General features: G+C 46.2%; 1 protein-coding gene and 1 pseudogene across 2 annotated transcripts in view; one reads left to right on the top strand and one right to left on the bottom strand.

Moving 5' to 3' along the window:
• Positions 1-5,781: 5,781 nt before the first annotated feature.
• The window catches only part of RPS14 (ribosomal protein S14), a 30,869-nt gene continuing 19,147 nt past the window's right edge, over positions 5,782-17,503 (bottom strand). The window contains exons 2-6 of the mRNA XM_080673747.1: positions 10,289-10,538; positions 9,064-9,214; positions 8,282-8,443; positions 7,023-7,099; positions 5,782-5,900 (exon numbers count right to left, since the gene is read on the bottom strand). Of these exons, the coding sequence (XP_080529873.1) occupies positions 5,833-5,900; positions 7,023-7,099; positions 8,282-8,443; positions 9,064-9,212 (456 nt within the window). The 5' untranslated portion in view covers positions 9,213-9,214; positions 10,289-10,538 and the 3' untranslated portion in view covers positions 5,782-5,832. The remainder of the gene's footprint in view (positions 5,901-7,022; positions 7,100-8,281; positions 8,444-9,063; positions 9,215-10,288; positions 10,539-17,503) is intronic.
• On the top strand, positions 11,277-12,203 carry LOC308250042 (GTP-binding nuclear protein Ran-like; annotated as a pseudogene). Its single transcript has 2 exons — positions 11,277-11,784; positions 12,164-12,203. The product of its transcript is annotated as a GTP-binding nuclear protein Ran-like (transcript).

Raw genomic sequence — 17,503 nt, 5'->3', positions numbered from 1 at the left:
AGTGGCCACCTGTCTCCTTTAGATGGTATTTGAGCTGCAAGGGCTCTTTGGAGATAATAGAGATACAATTTCCTCTCTGTATAGATGGGGAAACTGAGGCCCTCAGAGGTAATGATAGCAGAACAGATGCCTCCCCCATCCCAGAAGGAGCTTTGTCAGAACCCTGCCACCACCTGGTGGTCTGACTGCAGCAAGCTCCTGCGGCAGCTGGGCGAGCTTCAGGAGCAGCACTCTGCTGCCACCTACTGCCCAACCCTCTGAGAGACACAATAACAGGGACTATCTTCCTCTTCCTCCGCTCCCTTGCCAGCCTCACTGCACTGAACTCCATCCAACCTGTCAGGGGTATGACAGAGCAGTGATTACAGGCATAATCTGTGGTTACAGACAAACGCAGGTGTGAATCTCAGCTCTGCCTTTTTCTAGCTATGTATCCCAGGACAAGTCACTTAACTTTGCTGTCACTGTTTCCCCATATGTAAAATGTGGATAACAGTACTTACCTCAAAGCAATTAAAATAAATGCCTGAGATTTGAGTCAACAAATATTTACAGAGCGCTGTAACTTATACACTGTTACCAGTGCCAAGATGCAGCAGTGACCTAAACAGACAAGTCTAGTGGTTCTCAAAGTGTGGCCTCCAGACCAGACATCAGCACTACCTAGGAACTTGTTAGAAAGGCAAATCCTCAGGCCTCCATGCCATATCTACCAAATCTGAGGCTGATGCATCCTCAAGGTTGAGAACTACTGGACTCAGAGACAGACATATACACTGAGTGGCCAGATTATGATCTCTGAACGCATAATAATCTGGTGAGAGAGAGAGAGAAAGAGTGAGTGTGTGTGTATTAGAGGCCCGGTGCATGAATTCATGCATGGGTGGGGTCCGGCCAGCCTGGCCAGGGGGAGGGGACATGGGCGGTTGGCCGGCTGGCCTGCCTGCTGGTTGAACTCCTGGTCGAGGGGACAATTTGCATATTATCCTTTTATTACATAGGATATACACTGAGTGGCCAGATTATTTATTATGCGTTCAGAGATCATAATAATCTGGCCACTCAGTGTATATCAGGTGGGCTCAGTGCTGTGAATATCACACATCTGGGCAAAGGTCTTCTGACCCTCCTGGACGACAGAAAGTCACATCATCACAAAGTTCAATGAAGGCGAACAAGCAGAAACAGCTGGCAAGACCTCAAATGTAGATGGTTTTCTCCAGAGATTTGCTTTTGTTTCTGCCAAGAGCCTGGGAACACTCCTACCTGGGACATTAGCCCATAAATCTGAGGATTTTGTTTACTGTGAAGGCCAAGTTCAGCTCCCTCACCTTGGGGCTGGGAATAGAGCTTAAGTTTAACCTCCCGGCCTTGATTCTGATATCTGCCCTAATGGCTACCCCAGCTTTCTTTGCCTACAGCTCTCTGTTCCCTAACCCATTTCATCTTGGTGTTGTTTTCTTTCTCATTTCTTTAATCCTTTGGGGGATTTCCTTTACTTCTTTGGAGCCCAAGAACACGTCTGTTTTAATTTATCCAGTATCTAGGAAGGACCTTCAAACAATCTAGTTAACTACAGAAGATGCAAGCCCATTCATCCATTCTTTCAATGATTCATCAAACCCAAACTTTGCAGACTGGGCTGGTGCTGGGGCAGCAGACAATAAACAAGACATACTCCCTGTCCTCTCAGAGTTCACAGGTTAAGAAAATAGGCTATTAGGACAGAGGGTGACCAGTAGTGTCATGCAGGCAGTATGGATGCTGTGGGAATTCAGTGGAGAAGCACCTTGAGCGGCAGCCAGAAAAAGAAAACTTTGGAAGTGATAAAAACTGATTCTAGCCAATAAGCAGAAGGCAGTGAGGCCAAGGGGGTGGGGGGAGGAGCAGATACTAAGAACTGGGAGGAAGAAAGCATGAAGAAATGGAGAACTGGAAAAGTGAAAGAACTAGGCTTGGCTTGGGCAAAGAGGATAAAGAGTAGGATAGGGACCTAACTGGTTTGGCTCAGTGGATAGAGCATCGGCCTGCGGACTGAAAGATCCCAGGTTCGATTCCGGTCAAGGGCATGTACCTTGGTTGTGGGCACATCCCCAATAGGAGGTGTGCAGGAGGCAGCTGATCGATGTTTCTCTCTCATCGATGTTTCTAATTCTCTATCCTTCTCCCTTCCTCTCTGTAAAAAATCAATTAAAAAAAAAAAAAAAGAGTAGGATAGGCCCAGATAAAACACTGGCAATTTGTGCAAGAGACTGGATTCTAGACTGAAGACAACAGGGTGGGGCAATGATAAAAATAGCTGGGGAGTGATACAATCCAATTAGTTTTAGATCACCCAGCTTCAGGCGGGGTCTAGGACAGGCAGGAGTCAGAGGAGACCAAGAGACTTGTTAGGAGAGTGTTATAGCTCAGGTAAGAGAGAAGAGCCAGAAGTTGGGGCTATCTCTCAGGACCTGGTTGGGTTCCAGTTACAGCCAGTGGCATCAGGTTCACCTACCAAAGTTGGGATTCCATGGTCTGCAATCTCAGGTGGCCAACAGCTCAGTTCTGCCTTGCCCGCCTCAGTGGCCAATGGGCTGCTACATTCCAACTTGAGCTGCAGAAATTAGCTCACCTTGAAAACAAAACCCTGAAAGGAACTGCTTTCAAAGACTTGGCTGACTGCATCCCTGGTTACGAAGGAACAGCAGGCCAAGTTGCAAAGTCCCATCACAAGAAATAAAAAAAATGATCCAGCAACCACCAGCATTTTCCCACCAGGATCCAGCCAGCTGTCATTCATGCTGCTTGGCATAAGAACTGAACAAGCATAAGAATAGCAGCTTCTTCAGTGCCAGGCACTGCGCTAAATACTTTAATCTTATTTAATTCTTGAGGCAGCCATTATCACGAGATTTTTCACTAAATGGCTGAGAAGTCAAGTTAACTTGCCTCAAAGTTAAGAGTCTGAGGCTGAGGAACTAGGATTTTCATCCAGGCATGTCTACCTCTTGAGGGTCTGTGCACCACATCCTGCCTTAGAAACCAGCTGACAGTAAGAAAGCACCCTCATTTTTTTTTGTTTATTTTAGGACTACTTTAAATTTATGCAAAAGTGAGGTTTCTATATACCACTCATCCAGTTTCCTCTAATGTTAACATCTTGTTACCATGTACACTTGTCAAAATCAAGAAACTACTTACTGGACTCGTCCTTATTTATATTTTTAAAAAATGTTTCTATTTTTATTTATTACTAGTGGCCCGGTGCACGAAATTCGTGCACATTAAAAGGGGATTAATTAGAGGAAATATTTTAATATTGCTATTTGCCCTTTCTCTATAATAGAAGTGTCAGAGATGAAAGAAAATTAGTAAAATGTTTGTGAAAATCTTCCTCCTGTCAGAGTCTGGGGCACACCATGGGATCCAGAGTCAAGTGCCCTGCCCACCCATGTGCACCTCAAAATCGCATGAGACCCAGACCCGGCTGCCCCCTGCCCTCATTAGGCTAGATCCAGACCCGGCCGGTCCCACCCTTGTCAAGCCCCACCAGGCAGGGGGCACAGCCTCGGGTCCCCTGGCCCAGCGCCAGGGCGGGGTGGGAGGGGTGCGACCTGAGGTCCCCCGTCAAGCCCCATCGGGTGGGGACACGGCCTGAGATCCCATCAAGTCCCGCCGGGTGGGGGGCGTGGCCTAAGTCCCCCATCAAGCCCCGCTGGGCGGAGGTGGGGCGTGGCCTGAGGTCCCCCAGCCCAGCACTGGGGTAGGGGGGTGCACCTTGAGGTCCCCTGTCAAGCCCTGCCGGGCTGGGGGCGTGGCCTGAGGTCCCCAGGCCCAGCGCCAGGGCAGAGAGCATACCTTGAGGTCCCCCGTCAAGCACCGTGCAGCCTCAGGTCCCCCAGCCTGGCACCGGGGTGGGGGGCGCAGCCTCAGGTGCCCTGGCCCGGTGCCGGGGCGGGGGAGTGCAGCCTGGGGTTCCCCGTCAAGCCCTGCCGGGTCGGGGGCACAACCTGAGGACCCCTATCAAGCCCCACGGGAGCAGGAGCCGGGGCGCAGCCTCAGGTCCCTGCTGATTGCTCCTTAAGGGAACTCAGCCTCCACTGTGGGTGCAGCCATCTTGTGTTACTGAAACCCTGCCTCCGCTGTGGGCACAGCCATCTTTGTGGCGGAGTGATGGTCGATTTGCATATTCCCTTTATTATATAGGACTTTTTTTAGAGAGGGAGAGGTACATCAAATGAGAAACATCAGCTGCCTCCTGCACACCCCCTACTTGGGATCAAACCCCCAACCTGGGTATGTGCCCTGACCTCTCTTTGCATGGGATGTGCTCAACAACTGAGCCACACGGGCCAGGGCTACAATTTTTTTACGTGAATGCCCTCTTTCTGGTCCAGGATCCACTGTATTGTTAGTCTCCTTAAGCTCCTCTGCTCTTCTCTGTACTTATTTTTCATGACTTTTGACAATTGAAGTTTTGTAGAATGTCCTCGAATTGGGTTATGGGTTTTCAGAAATATTGCAGAGGTGAAGTGTTCTCATTTCATCGTGGTATCAATGTGACATATCACAAATACTGTCAACTTTAATAATAGTTTAAGGTCTCTCCAGAGCAGAGTTCGCATTTTCCCTCTCCCAGGTTCTATTCTCTGGAAAAGGAGTCACTAAGTGCAGCCACACTCAAAGAGGAAAAATTAAGTTCCACTTACTGGAAGGAGTATCTATATTATTTGGAATTTTTAGATTTGTAACTTCATTTACTAAAATCACATTAGCATGGGTTCATTTTATACTTTGGGTAGTAATCTCATTTAAGATTAAGAAAATCCAAAAAAAAGATTGACTTGTTCATTAAGTTAAGTTGATAGGAGCCATGGCTAGACCATGGCTCTTCCAAGTGGGTACAGTTGTGAAGAATGTGACCTGTGTGTCCAGACAATGTAATATTATTCAGCAATAAAAAGGAGTGCAGTCCCGATGAACCTTGAAAACATTATGTCACTGGCCTACCTCTTCCAATAACCTGTTGATTTAACAATCACCATCACAGGGCCCTATGACAATCCCTTGCAGAACACTCAGTACCACCTGGCACTACTGGGTCCTTGGAGCTGGATACAAGCTTCTTCCGGAAAGCAACTTTTATCTTTTTCATTGCCGATGAAAATAGGGCTTTGGTGTGTTATTTGTGGAGTGACTGGATCTTTATGTACTGATGTGGAACAATTTCCAAAATCTGCCAAGTGAGAAAACACAAGATGCAATAGAACAAGCTACCAATTTTGCACATAAGGAAGGGGGGGGGCGGGCGAGTCTACACCCACACGTGTTTATATATGGCTGTCTGGAAGGCTCCTCTTCTGCTCAGGCTACACTTGGCTCAACAGTTTCCACTCCACTCTGGTTCTTTAAGAATTCGCTGTTTTGGAACCAAGATCGCCACCTTCTAAACAAAGTCTCCAAGGACTTCATCTGCTTTAGGTGACTGAGGTAATAATGCCCCAAGCAGAGTACAAAAGACTCAACTGCAGCACCAACATCTCCCCAGCTCTTAGGCGGCTCCTTCCAGGAAACCAGTCTGCAGAACACAGGCTCACCCACTGTCCCATTAAGGGGCTGCATCAAACCCTCCTGTGTTCCTGTCTGATAGGTTATGTCCTCTGAAGCAGTATTTACCTGCTGATTTAGCACTGCACCTGTGATCTCAAGTCAGCCCCACACCCTGGTTAAACGCAGATAAAGGAATTAAAACTTCCCTGAGGTGTGGACCCAACATGAAGGAGACGACTGGAGTCAAAATAGTGAACACAAAGGCAATTTATTAACAGAAAATAATTTGAGGAGTCCTGTTCACAGACGGCGACCACGGCGACCCCCTTTTCTGCGGGTGCTGTCGGAGGGGATGGGAGTGACATCCTCTGTAGGGAGGAACAGAAAACATAGTTGCCTAGAGCTGGATGGGAAGAAGTCCAGGCCTCTCTAGGCCAGTGCTGTAATGGATCAGTAGTGGATCCTGCTGCTCCCCAATGAGTCCTCAGTATATAATAGATGGCCATGGAGCTGCCCCATTCTCAAAATTCTGAAGTGGTTTGAATTCACTTTCCAGAAAGGGAAGCTGAGGCTCAGAAAGGGTACACAACTTGCAGAGGCTGTCAGAAGCAGGCGACAAAATCCAGATTCTTGACACCTAGCCCAGTGTAACTGAAGACTCTCCTTTTCAATAGGTAAAAGGTTGATAATATTCAGGGGAAAAAATTTTAAAGAGAAGGATGGACTGAAGGAGTCAGTAGACATTGCCTGCCACCAAGTGCACAGAAACAAGACAGAAAGGCTAACACGTATGGCTACACAAATGTAGGGGACTTGCTGGGATTCTCAACCATGGGAATTGCTGTCCTCTGCATTCATTTTTGTCACAATCACTGGTATGTCCTACTGATAGTTACAGGCATACCCTGGAGATATTGCAGGTTCAATTCCAGACCACTCCATAAAGTGAGTCACACGAATTTTTTTGTTTTCCCAGTCCCCATGTTTACACTATATCATAAGTGCACAGCAGCACTGTCTAAAAAAAACAATGTACATACCTCAATTAAAAATTGTATTATTGCTAAAAAATGCTAACCATCAGATGAGACTTGGAAAAATGGTACTGATATACTTGATTAATGCAGGGTTGCCAAAAACCTTCAATTTGTACAAAACACACCTGTGAAGCATAATAAAGCGAAGTACAATAAAAGAAGTTTTGCCTGTAGTAGGCAAGGACCACACAGCAGGTAGCCCACACAAAATGCCAGTAGTCACCCCCTTGAGAACACTGTAAAGACAAGGATAATTCATCTCCTCTTAGTTCCACCAGCCACTGTCAGTCAGAAGTTCAGAGATTTGTCACAAGCACCTCTCACGCTTTGCATTAACATACCTAACTGCCAACAGCCATCATACCAAGCCCTATAACCACCGGGCACACCATATGCTTTCTAGAGTCAATGCTTCAAAGCAAATACAAGCATTAGCTATAGGAGGGCACTTACCAATCCGTCCGATCTTCATTCCCGAGCGAGCAAGGGCTCTTAGAGCAGACTGAGCCCCTGGTCCAGGGGTCTTGGTCCTAGGAAATGAAGATCTAGTCATTCAGGATTCTAAGATCTCATAACCCTCTAATTCAGAGACCTGCACATTTTCCTTAAAGGACCAGACAGTAAATATTTTAGACTTAGTGGGCCACTTACAGGTTTGTGACATACTAAAAAAAGTATCAAAAACATAAAAAATATTCTTTCCATAGACCATACAAAAAACAGTGGCAGGCCAGATTTGGCCGCTGGGTCAGTTTACACCCTGTTCTGCCTGCAGCCTGTTTAAAGCACTGCCCCTTTCAGCCACATGCTCGAAGTCTGTGTTCTTCAGTGATCTGTTCATTTCCAACTACTTCACCCACCCAAGACACTACCATCTCTCCAGTGGACCAGTTTAATAACTTCCTGTCTGGCTGTTCCCTACACAGAAATCATCTTTAAAAAAAAAACACCAAACCTGCCGTAGCTGGGTTGGCTCAGTGGATAGAGCATCAGCCTGCAGACTGAAAGGTCCGGGGTTGATTCCGATCAAGGGCACATGCCCAGGTTGCAGGCTCGATCCCCAGTGGGGGGGGCCTACAGGAGGCAGCCGATCAATGATTCTCTCATCATTGATGTTTCTATCTCCCTCTCCCTTCCTCTCTGATTAAAAAACAAAACAAAACCCAATCCCATTGGTCATTACCAATATTTATCCCCCCAACCCCCAGTCACTAGCAGAACCTCTCTGATCAAATCTCACACCACTCTCCCTCAGATGTGCCAAGTTCATTCCCATCTTAGGACCTTTTCCTAGCAGCTGGAATACTATCCCATCTTTTCTTCACTGGACTGACTCCTGGCACATTCAGGTCTTAGTCTAAATTACACTTTACCACCACCCATCCACACCTTTTTGCTTCCCAGCACTTGCCACAAACAGAAAACACCCCCTCCATGTTTTTTAAAGTCTGACTGCAACAGCCAATGTGCCACACAAGAGGGTAGAGACCATCTTTACTTTTTCCCATCATCCTCCTCTAATACCTAGAACACAGAATTTGGTATGCAGTGAGTGCTTCATAAATACAGCAAGTTGGGCGGGGGGAGTGCACAGTGCACAGGAATCAATTATTAATTACGTATGTACACAAGATGTCTTGTGCAGGGTCACAAAAGAAAACGAAGCCTCAAACCCCAAGCCCAGTGATCTTACCTCTCAGCCTCAGCCTTACCTATTTCCTCCTGTGGCCCGGAGTTTGATGTGAAGAGCAGTGATGCCCAGCTCCTTGCACCTCTGGGCCACATCCTGGGCAGCCAACATGGCAGCATATGGAGAGGACTCATCTCGGTCAGCCTTTACCTTCATTCCACCAGTCACACGGCAGATGGTTTCCCTGGGGACAAAAAGCACAGGGTCATTTCTTTCTTATCCAACAAGGACTCTTGAGTGTGTCATGTCCTAATGAGTCAAGAGCGCCACAGCTGGGGATAGCAGCGGATGGAGGTCATGCATGCTAGGCTTTGGGAAGGCTATGATGGGCTCTTTCATGGGCAGTCTAAAGTCCCACAATAGCTAAACTCTATTAATACTATATATTTACTCACTTTTGCACTTCATTCTCCCAATTACTCTATGAGGTGGGCACTATTAACCTCATTTTACATACGCAGAAACCAAACTTAGAATTTGAGTGACTTCACAAATCACAATAATGTGCTAATGGCAGCCAGAACCTGTACCCAGGGCTCCCTTTCAGTCCACCACTGTCTACAAAGTACCCAGACACTGAGGATTCAATGGTCACCACACTGTAAGGCCATAAACAAAACATCACCTCTCTTCTAACTCCAGTGCCTGGGAAATTACTAACCAACCCCGTTTCCTTATCTGAACATTCTTTTTAAAATTCTTTTAAGAAACCCCCTTTAAACTGCCACCCAGTTCCAGGGTCATGTCTTCCCCCGGCCCCTTGCTTATTAGTTGGGTCCTGCACCTCTCCATCCAGGTACTCACTTGCCAGAAAGATCAGTGACATGGACAAAAGTGTCATTGAAGGATGCAAAGATGTGGCAGACACCAAACACATTTTCTCCTTCGGCCACCTGAGGTCCGAGGCTAATGACCTGTTCTTCCTTCTTTTCCTTCCCCTTGCGAGGTGCCATTTCTGAAAGAAAAATCAGAGTCCTCAAGTTAACAGAACGCTTTTCCCCTGGCTATTATGTCCCTGGGTTCAAAAGGCTCCTAGCATTTATTTATTCGTTTGGTTTACAAAATTAATACATGAAAAAGTGCCATCATATTTTACGGGTCCAGCAACGGCACTGTGGATGCAGTGCCAATACTAATCCTTATCGAGGTAGCCTAGGAGGTGGTTATGAATGAATGGCACATGATCAAGCGCCTTTCGGTGCGGACCAGATGTCTCCGTGGACGCTCTGAACAGGACCAAATGTCCTGCAAGGGATCCCGGGGAAGTGCGCAGCGCACGCGTGGGCCTCCGCAGCTGTGAACACTCTGGCAACCAGGATTCCCAGGTGTGTCTTTTTAGTGGAAAACACCCATGCAGCCGCTCCCTACCGGCCCTGACAAAACTTGAGTGCCACCCCCACCTCTGTTTTTAGGGTTAACAGGCGCACGGCAGGTGCTCAGCTAACACTGGCGTGCAACCCCTAACCCCAATTTCTGGTTTTCAGAGGCCCTGCCCTGGGCGCCCAGAACTTGCAACGTGCCTGACTTAGCAATCACCCAGACTTTAAAACACCTATCACAGGGTCATTTTTCCTGCATTCCTTCCTTGAATCCTCACTACAACCCCGTGGGATCAGCGCAATTACTCCTATTTTCCAGACAGTTAACAAGTTAAGAGTTGAGGCGCCTGGCCTGCGACCGCCCAGAAAGAAGCTGGCGGGGTAAAGGTGGGAGCCCACATCAGACTAGAATCCCCGCTCCCTCCCAACCACGCCGCGCGGTCGCTTAAACGTAGCAGTGATCATAATGCGGGGCCAAGGCCTTGAACGCAGGACCCGAACGCACCCCCACTTCATCGGCTCCTTCTCTGAAGCAAGACCTCCGCTTCCCAAGACGAGGCGAGAACCTGTGTCTGGGGTCGGCCGGCCGCACTCTTCTCTCCCAAAACCTGGCCCGGCTTCCGCGGAAAGTCCCCAGCCCCGCGCCCCCGGCCCCGCTGGACCCCCTTGCCACAGGATGCCACTGGATTGTCCCTGCCCAGGCCTCTCACCTGCGTGTCTTGTCCAGACTCCGCCACCGGAAAGAGAGATGAGGGCGAGGCTACAGGTCACGTTAGCGTCCCCGGAAGTGTACGTCTGAGGTCACTGGCGAGGCCTCCCGGAAGACACCGCCTTTAGCGTTCACAAGGAGATTAAGACTCGCCCTCGAAAAGACGGTTTAGTTAAGGGAGTTCCAAAGGAGGTAAGAGGTTGGGTGTAGCCGGCAGCGGGCCGGTCTCAGACTGCACCATGCAGCCACATCTGCGGAGAGAGGCAGGCCTGTGTTTTAAGATGGCAGCCGCCCCGGCTAGAAGACTTCCGTCGTTCTGACCCCAGGCCTGGTCAGCCTGGAGGCGCAGCGCACCCAGTGGCGCGGAGGGGAACAACAAAAATAGAACGGGCAATGAAGAAATTTAGCAAAAACAAGCAAACAAACAAAAAAACCTCATAGACAAAAGTTTGGTGATTGCCAGAGGAAAAGGGCGGGGGGAGCGCGGGGGGAGATGGAAGAGGGCAAAGGGGGAATAAATGGTGGCAGAAAGAGACTTGACTTTGGATGGTGAGTGCAGGATGCAGTCAGTAGGCAGATGATGTTATATGTTACTCCAATAAATTCAATTAAAAATTAAAAAACAGCCCTAGCTGGTTTGGCTCAGTGGATAGAACGTGGGCCTGCGGACTGAAGGGTCCCAGGTTCGATTCTGGTTAATGGCACATGCGGGGGTTGCAGGCTCATCCCCAGGAGGGTGCGTGCAGGAGGCAGCCTTCAATGATTCTCTCTCATCATTGATGTTTCTCTCTCTCTCTCTCTCTCTCTCTCTCTCTCTCTCTCGCTCCCTCTCCCTCTCCCTCTCCCTCTCCCTCTCCCTTTCTCTCTGAAATCAATAAAAATATATTTAAAAACAATTTAAAAAAACAGGCAATCAGAGTTTGGTGGACTCTGTACTGGGCAAAATAAGAATAAGTTATCCAGAGTCAGGGGGTCTGGGGGCACATCAAATGGCTGTCCAAGGTGAGTTTCAAGTTCAGTTCAAACTTATATTGGTTGATGATGGTGGGACAGGAAAAACTACATTCGTGAAACCGCACCTGACTGATGAATTTGAGCAATATGTAGGTACCTTGGTAGCTAATATTAAATGGCTATTATATCCAAGCCCAGTGTGCCATTATAATCTTTGCTGTAACTTCCAGAGTTACTTACAAGAATGTGCCTAACTGGCATAGAAATCTGATAGGAATCTCTGGAAACATCCCCATCATGTTGTGAGACAACAAAGAAGATGTTAAGGCAAAATCAGTTGTCTTCCACTGAAAGAACAATCTTCATTAATATGACATTTCTGCCAAAAAAAAAAATACAACTTTGAAAAGCCCTTCCTCTGGCTTGCTAGAAAACTAATTGGAGACTAACTTTGGCATTTGTTGCCATGCCTGCTCCTGTCCCACCAGAGGTTGTCATGGACCCAGCTTTGGCAGCACAGTTTGAGCATGACCTAGAGCAAGGGTGGGGAACTTCCGGCCCATGGGCCCCATAAGGCCCACAAAATCATTTGGTCTGGGCCTGTCAAGGCATTAGGGGTGACTTAATTAAAAGTTTGACTAAATATAGCAGGCTGACTTTTAAGTTGATAATTTTGTATGGCCCAAGAATCCTATATAATAAAAGGCTAATATGCAAATTGTCCCCTTGATGCGGAGTTCGACCAGGGGCCGGGGCTGGCCAGCCAACCTCCTGCATCCCCTCCCCCTTACCCGTCCGATTGGCACAGGTCTATTGGACCCCACCCGTGCATGAATTTGTGCACTGGGCCTCTAGTAATGTTATAAATATCCAAATGGTCTTTGGCAGAAAAAAGGTTCCCCACCCCTGATCTAGAGGTTACTCAGACCACTGCTCTGTCAAAGGAGGATGACGACCTGTGAGAAAGTGAAGTTGGGGCTCAGCATCAGAAATCTAGTTTTGGATAGATTTCAAAACTGTCCTATGATGTCGGGGAACTGTCCTATGATGTTGGGGTGCAGCGTGTTTGCCACTTCATTATATAGCTAAGCAGAAAGTGTGCTTGATCTTTGGGATGCTGAAGGAGATGAATGGGCTCTCAGAGCGAATGTGGCAGTTAAAAAAATAACTTCATTTTGGGGGCCTGCATATTTAGCTGTTTTAGAACACAGTTGTTTCCTTGCTTTTTTAAAAATTGATTTTAGAGAGAAAGAAAGAGAAACATCAATTTGTTGTTCTGCTTATTTATCCACTCATTGGATGATTCTTGTATGTGCCCTGACCAAGGATCAAACCCACAACCTTGGCGTATCTGGAGGATGCTTTAACCAACTAAGCTACCTGGCTAGGCTTTCCTTATTGAGTTTCAAATATAAGACTGCTACAGTCACATCCCAATATTCAGTGGTGAAACTTTGTTTGATACTGAATATTCCTATTCCTTTTTATTTAAAGTCAGAAAAAAAGTTGTATTTCAGATATCTAAAAGAAAAAATAAATTATTCGGTGCTTGTTATTGTATTCCAACCTGGGATAAGTGATTTATATGCATTGCTTCATTTAATCCTCACAGCATGATCAAATAGATACTGATTTGATTTCTCACTTACAGATAAGGAATTTTAACTGAGGTTGCACATTTGTGACCAATTTGGTATTCTGACTTCAAAGCCTATATGTTTAATAGCTACTTCCATATATCCCTCTAATAACACTACTGAAGGACCTTAAAAGATTAGAAAAATGTACAGATGAAGATATGTGGAAGGGCCAAGAAGTAGGTTGCATATATTTATGTGTGTATGTATATGTGTGCATATATATATGTATATATGTATAGGTGTGTATGTATGTATAGGATATATGCCTATACATATATATAAGGCCCATGTAATGGACTTAATGAACAAAATGAGTAATTATGCAGAATTATCCAGCCCTTTGTGCACTGGAATTGATGCTACTGAACAACTTCAGCTCAATTTAAGGAAGAACTTCTTTTTTAAAATGTAGCATCCCCTTTGCCCTTTACAAAAGCAATTAAGTAGAGAAAACCCATAAAATACAACATGCAGAATGGCAAACAAAAAAGAACAAAGAAATGACAGTCTTGCCCACCACTATTAACATCTTGGTATATGCCCTTCTCAAACAGCATCTATGCACAGAAGAGACAATTTATTTTTTAAGAAAAGAAAATAATCTTAGCAATATTTTTCTTTGATGGTTTAAAAAATCCATGCTCATTACAAACAATCCACACAATACAGAAAAGTATGTAAAAAAAGATAAAAGTCATCTCTATAATTTTTCTTCTAGAGATACCACCATTATCAAATTGGAACATCAATCCAGAAATAACTTTCTGTACTTATATCTATTCCTATATTTTAATATGTAATATATAAATTCTTTGTAATATACAACTTTACATAAATGAAATTGTATTCTATATGCTACTTGGTAACTTTTTTTTCATCCAACATTATGGACATCTTCCCATAACAACTATTAGAGATCTGCAACATTTTAAACAAGTATTTTAAATTTTATTATTTTGAATATTAAACGCATTCACAAAAATAACAAACTGCAAAGTTACCAAAAAATATACAAACAAACAAAAACCCTCCATTGCAGCTCTGTCCCCAGCAACCCAATCCTATTCCTTGTCAGCAACCAGAATTACCTGTATTGCATGATATTCTTTTGTATAGGTGTACCACTGATTTTTTTAACCAGTTCTCTTATTGTTAGACATTTTGGTTATTTCCAGAATTTGCAAATATAGACAAAACTGTCAAGAACACACCTGTGCTATTTTTTCCTCAGGGAAAATTGCCAGAACTCTAAGGCATAGGTATTTTACATATAGATATATGTTGCTAAACTGCCCTCCAGAAAGTTCTTAGCAATTTTTATTTCTGCTAAACTGAAAATGTCTCCTTGTTGTATTTCTTCCATGGTTAGTAAGCTCAGCCGTCTCTTTATGGGTTGTTTTGAGCATTTGCATCTCTTCTGTGAATTATCTACTTTTATTCTTTGAAGAAGAAGGCTTTTTGTGCTCAAGTAGTGAGTTCCCCAATAGAGGAGGTATGTTAGCAGAGACTGGAGTCTTGTGGGGGGATTCCAGACCTCTCAGCCTCAGCAAGGAAAGGCCTGGTGAAATGACCACAGCTTGATCTTATGGCTGAAGGCAATCCACACAATTCCCTTAGAACAAATTTCTCCACAGGAAAGTCTTATCTTCATCCCAGAAACCATTCAAGTCACTGCTTCTGCTTTCAAACTCTACTTTGGTTATTTAATCAACATGTTTATTATTTCTACAAATAGTTATTAGCTGTGGGTCCTTGGGGAAAAAATTGCCTTAGTTTTCTCATCTGTAAATGGGATAATAACAGAATCTTTTAAAATGTATATTGAAACATATATCTTTACTGGTTACTTACTCAGTGTTAAGCTCTGAGATGCATTTAAACTAAGACTTGAAAACAGAATAGGAATTAGCTAAATGAAGGGGGAAATAATGGTCCATGCAGGAAAAATAGTAAATGCAAAGGTCCTGAAGTGGGAAGGCACTTGGAGAGTTCAAGGAAATGAAAACATGGCCAGTACTGTGGGCGTACTGTGTGTGAGGGAAGAAGGATGGAAGGTCAGGCTGGAGGAACGGTGGGAGACACTTTCTGCAGGGTCTTACTTCCCTGTTGTCCTGTCTGTTTTCCCCATTCCACCCCATCCCACGCACTGTCAACACTGTGAGTACAGGAAAATACTCACTGTGAGTATTTACAATCACCTCTCATAGTTGTTGTTTTTTAAATTATATTTTTATTGATTTCAGAGAGGAAGGGAGAGGGAGAGCGATAGAAACATCAATGATGAGAATCATTGATGGGCTGCCTCCTGCACACTCCCTACTGGGGATCGAGCCTGCAACCTGGGCATGTGCCCTGACTGGGAATTGAGTCATGTCCTCCTGGTTCAGAGGTAGACGCTCAACCACTGAGCCACGCTGGTCAGGCACCTCTCATAGTTTATTCATTCATGTAACATATTCTTATTGACCATAGGAGTGACTGGCCGAGATGAGCTTGGGGACAAGATCATTAGAGAAGAGCAGGTCAAGTGACCAGGGACCAGGTACTGGCAGCGTCATCCATGTGAATATTGAAATGACCAAGAACTAAAACAGGGACAAACCGATTGAGAGTGACTTTGAGTCCAGGGTAGAGCCCTCAAAGATGGGAGGGTGTGACCCAGGGGTTGGTAGATATCTGTGCTGAGGTGGAGTGATGGGTGCTATGGTATAGCAATAAGATTCAAAAGGAGTGTCTCCTAGGGAGATGGGAGGGAGAATGGCCTGAAAGTGACAATGAGGAGTAGAGAGGACAGCATGCTCATATCCTGAGGCTTCTCCCTCCCCTATTCCCACCTCTTCTCACTTCCACAGGCTGTAGAAGAAAAAGGAGAAGCCCTGGGAGGCCTGAGGGAGAATGTAGCATCCTCAGGGGATGGACAGCCAGGTTTCCTAGGACAAGACTGAAATCGTCAGAGAAAATGCTGGGATGGAGGAGATTCCTCTCCAGATGTTCTGGGATTCCTGAGGGTGGCAGAAGGCTCTGAGACCTTGGGGAGGAATCCGAGGGAGGGACTGAGGGGCTGCCAGGCCCCCTAGGAACCAGAGAGCTGGAGACAAGGGAGGCCCTGGGTGCAGGGCAGGCAGATCAAGGCAGCATGGGATGAGTGACTGACACTGTAGTTGCTCGGTGAATAATAGTAGCCACGATAGTGCTCACATTAATTGAACATTTACAGCATGCTGGACCCTGTACTGAGTCACATGCATCATCTCATTGAATGCCCTCACTAACCCTATGAGTTAGACATTTTTATTGCCCTCATTTTATAACTGAGGAAATAAGTTAGTGATCAACAGCCATACGTGGTGGTGCTGGGACCTGAGCCCAGGCAATCTGACTCCAGAACCACACTATTTTTCATCATGGATCCAGGCATTTTTCAAATATCTGTTGAGTGCATGAATGCAGACAAGGAAATTGGCCTTGAGAAGGCCAAACCCAAGCCCTTTCCTGGACCCTCAAGCCCAGCCTGGAAGGCCCCTTACTTCCCATTCTTAGCAACAGTATATATATACACATACTAGAGGCCTGTTACGAAGATTCGTGCAATAGGCCTTCCTTCACCTGACTGCTGGCACTGGTTTTCCTCCAGCATCGGGGACCCAGGCCTTTGCTCTGGCTGCCGCCTTCCACCTTCACTCCAGCCGGAGTCTTTGCTGACTCCAGCTGGAGTCTGTAGGCTTCGCTTCGATCTGGGTGGAGCGCCGCTCCTGTAGCTCCCTCCGCCCTCCCCCCCCCTCATAGCAGGCATCCTGCCCCTGGAGTGGCTGGGGGGCAGGGCCACCACCATCTTTGTCCTGCTAATTTGCATATTCCCTCCTCATTGGCTTGTGGGTGTCGCAGAGGTACGGACAATTTACATATTTCTCTTTTATTAGTGTAGGTGTGTGTGTGTGTATACACACTTTTTTTAAGCATGTGATTTTTCTTTTCTTTTTAATTGATTTCAGAGAGGAATGGAGAGGGAGAGAGAGATAGAAACATTAATGATGAGAGAAAATCATTGATCAGCTACCTCCTGCACGCCCCACACAGGGAATCAAGCTCACAACCCAGGCATGTGCCCTTACTGGGAATCGAGCCATGACCTCCTGGTTCATAGGTTGATGCTCAACCACTGAGCCACGCCAGCCGGGCACAACAGTTTATATTTTAATTTACATGTGGGATCCATCCTCTCCTCCCTTTGGAGGGAAGTTCTGCAAAAGGGAGCAAGGAGAGAGTAGGGAGGAGAAGCTGCTCACCCTAGACACACAGCCAGGAGTCAGAACCAATTGCAATGAGTAGGCCCTGGGGCTTGGAGGGGGGCCAAATGAAGCAGCACCCTGCATTCTTCCTGGAAACCCCAAGGTCTGTCCTCTACAGGCTGTGACCGGCCTGCGGTCTAAGTGTACGGGCCCCAGACTCTCTCAACACTTAGTATGTGGAGGGGAGCATTTCAGGGCCTCTGCCAAGGTCTTTGTCTAACAGGGAATACGAGCAAGAAATGTGGAGCTTGTGGCACAGGCTTAGCAATGGCAGGATAAGGACTGGGGGACTATGGAGCCAAGGGCAGCTCTAGCCTGGCCAGGGGTCATTTA

Source organism: Plecotus auritus (genome assembly GCF_963455305.1).
Source record: "Plecotus auritus genome assembly, chromosome: 6".
In the NCBI taxonomy this organism is placed as follows: Eukaryota; Metazoa; Chordata; class Mammalia; order Chiroptera; family Vespertilionidae; genus Plecotus; species Plecotus auritus.
The sequence above is the reverse complement of the archived record's forward strand: the minus strand, read 5'-3'. Positions and strand labels throughout refer to the sequence as shown.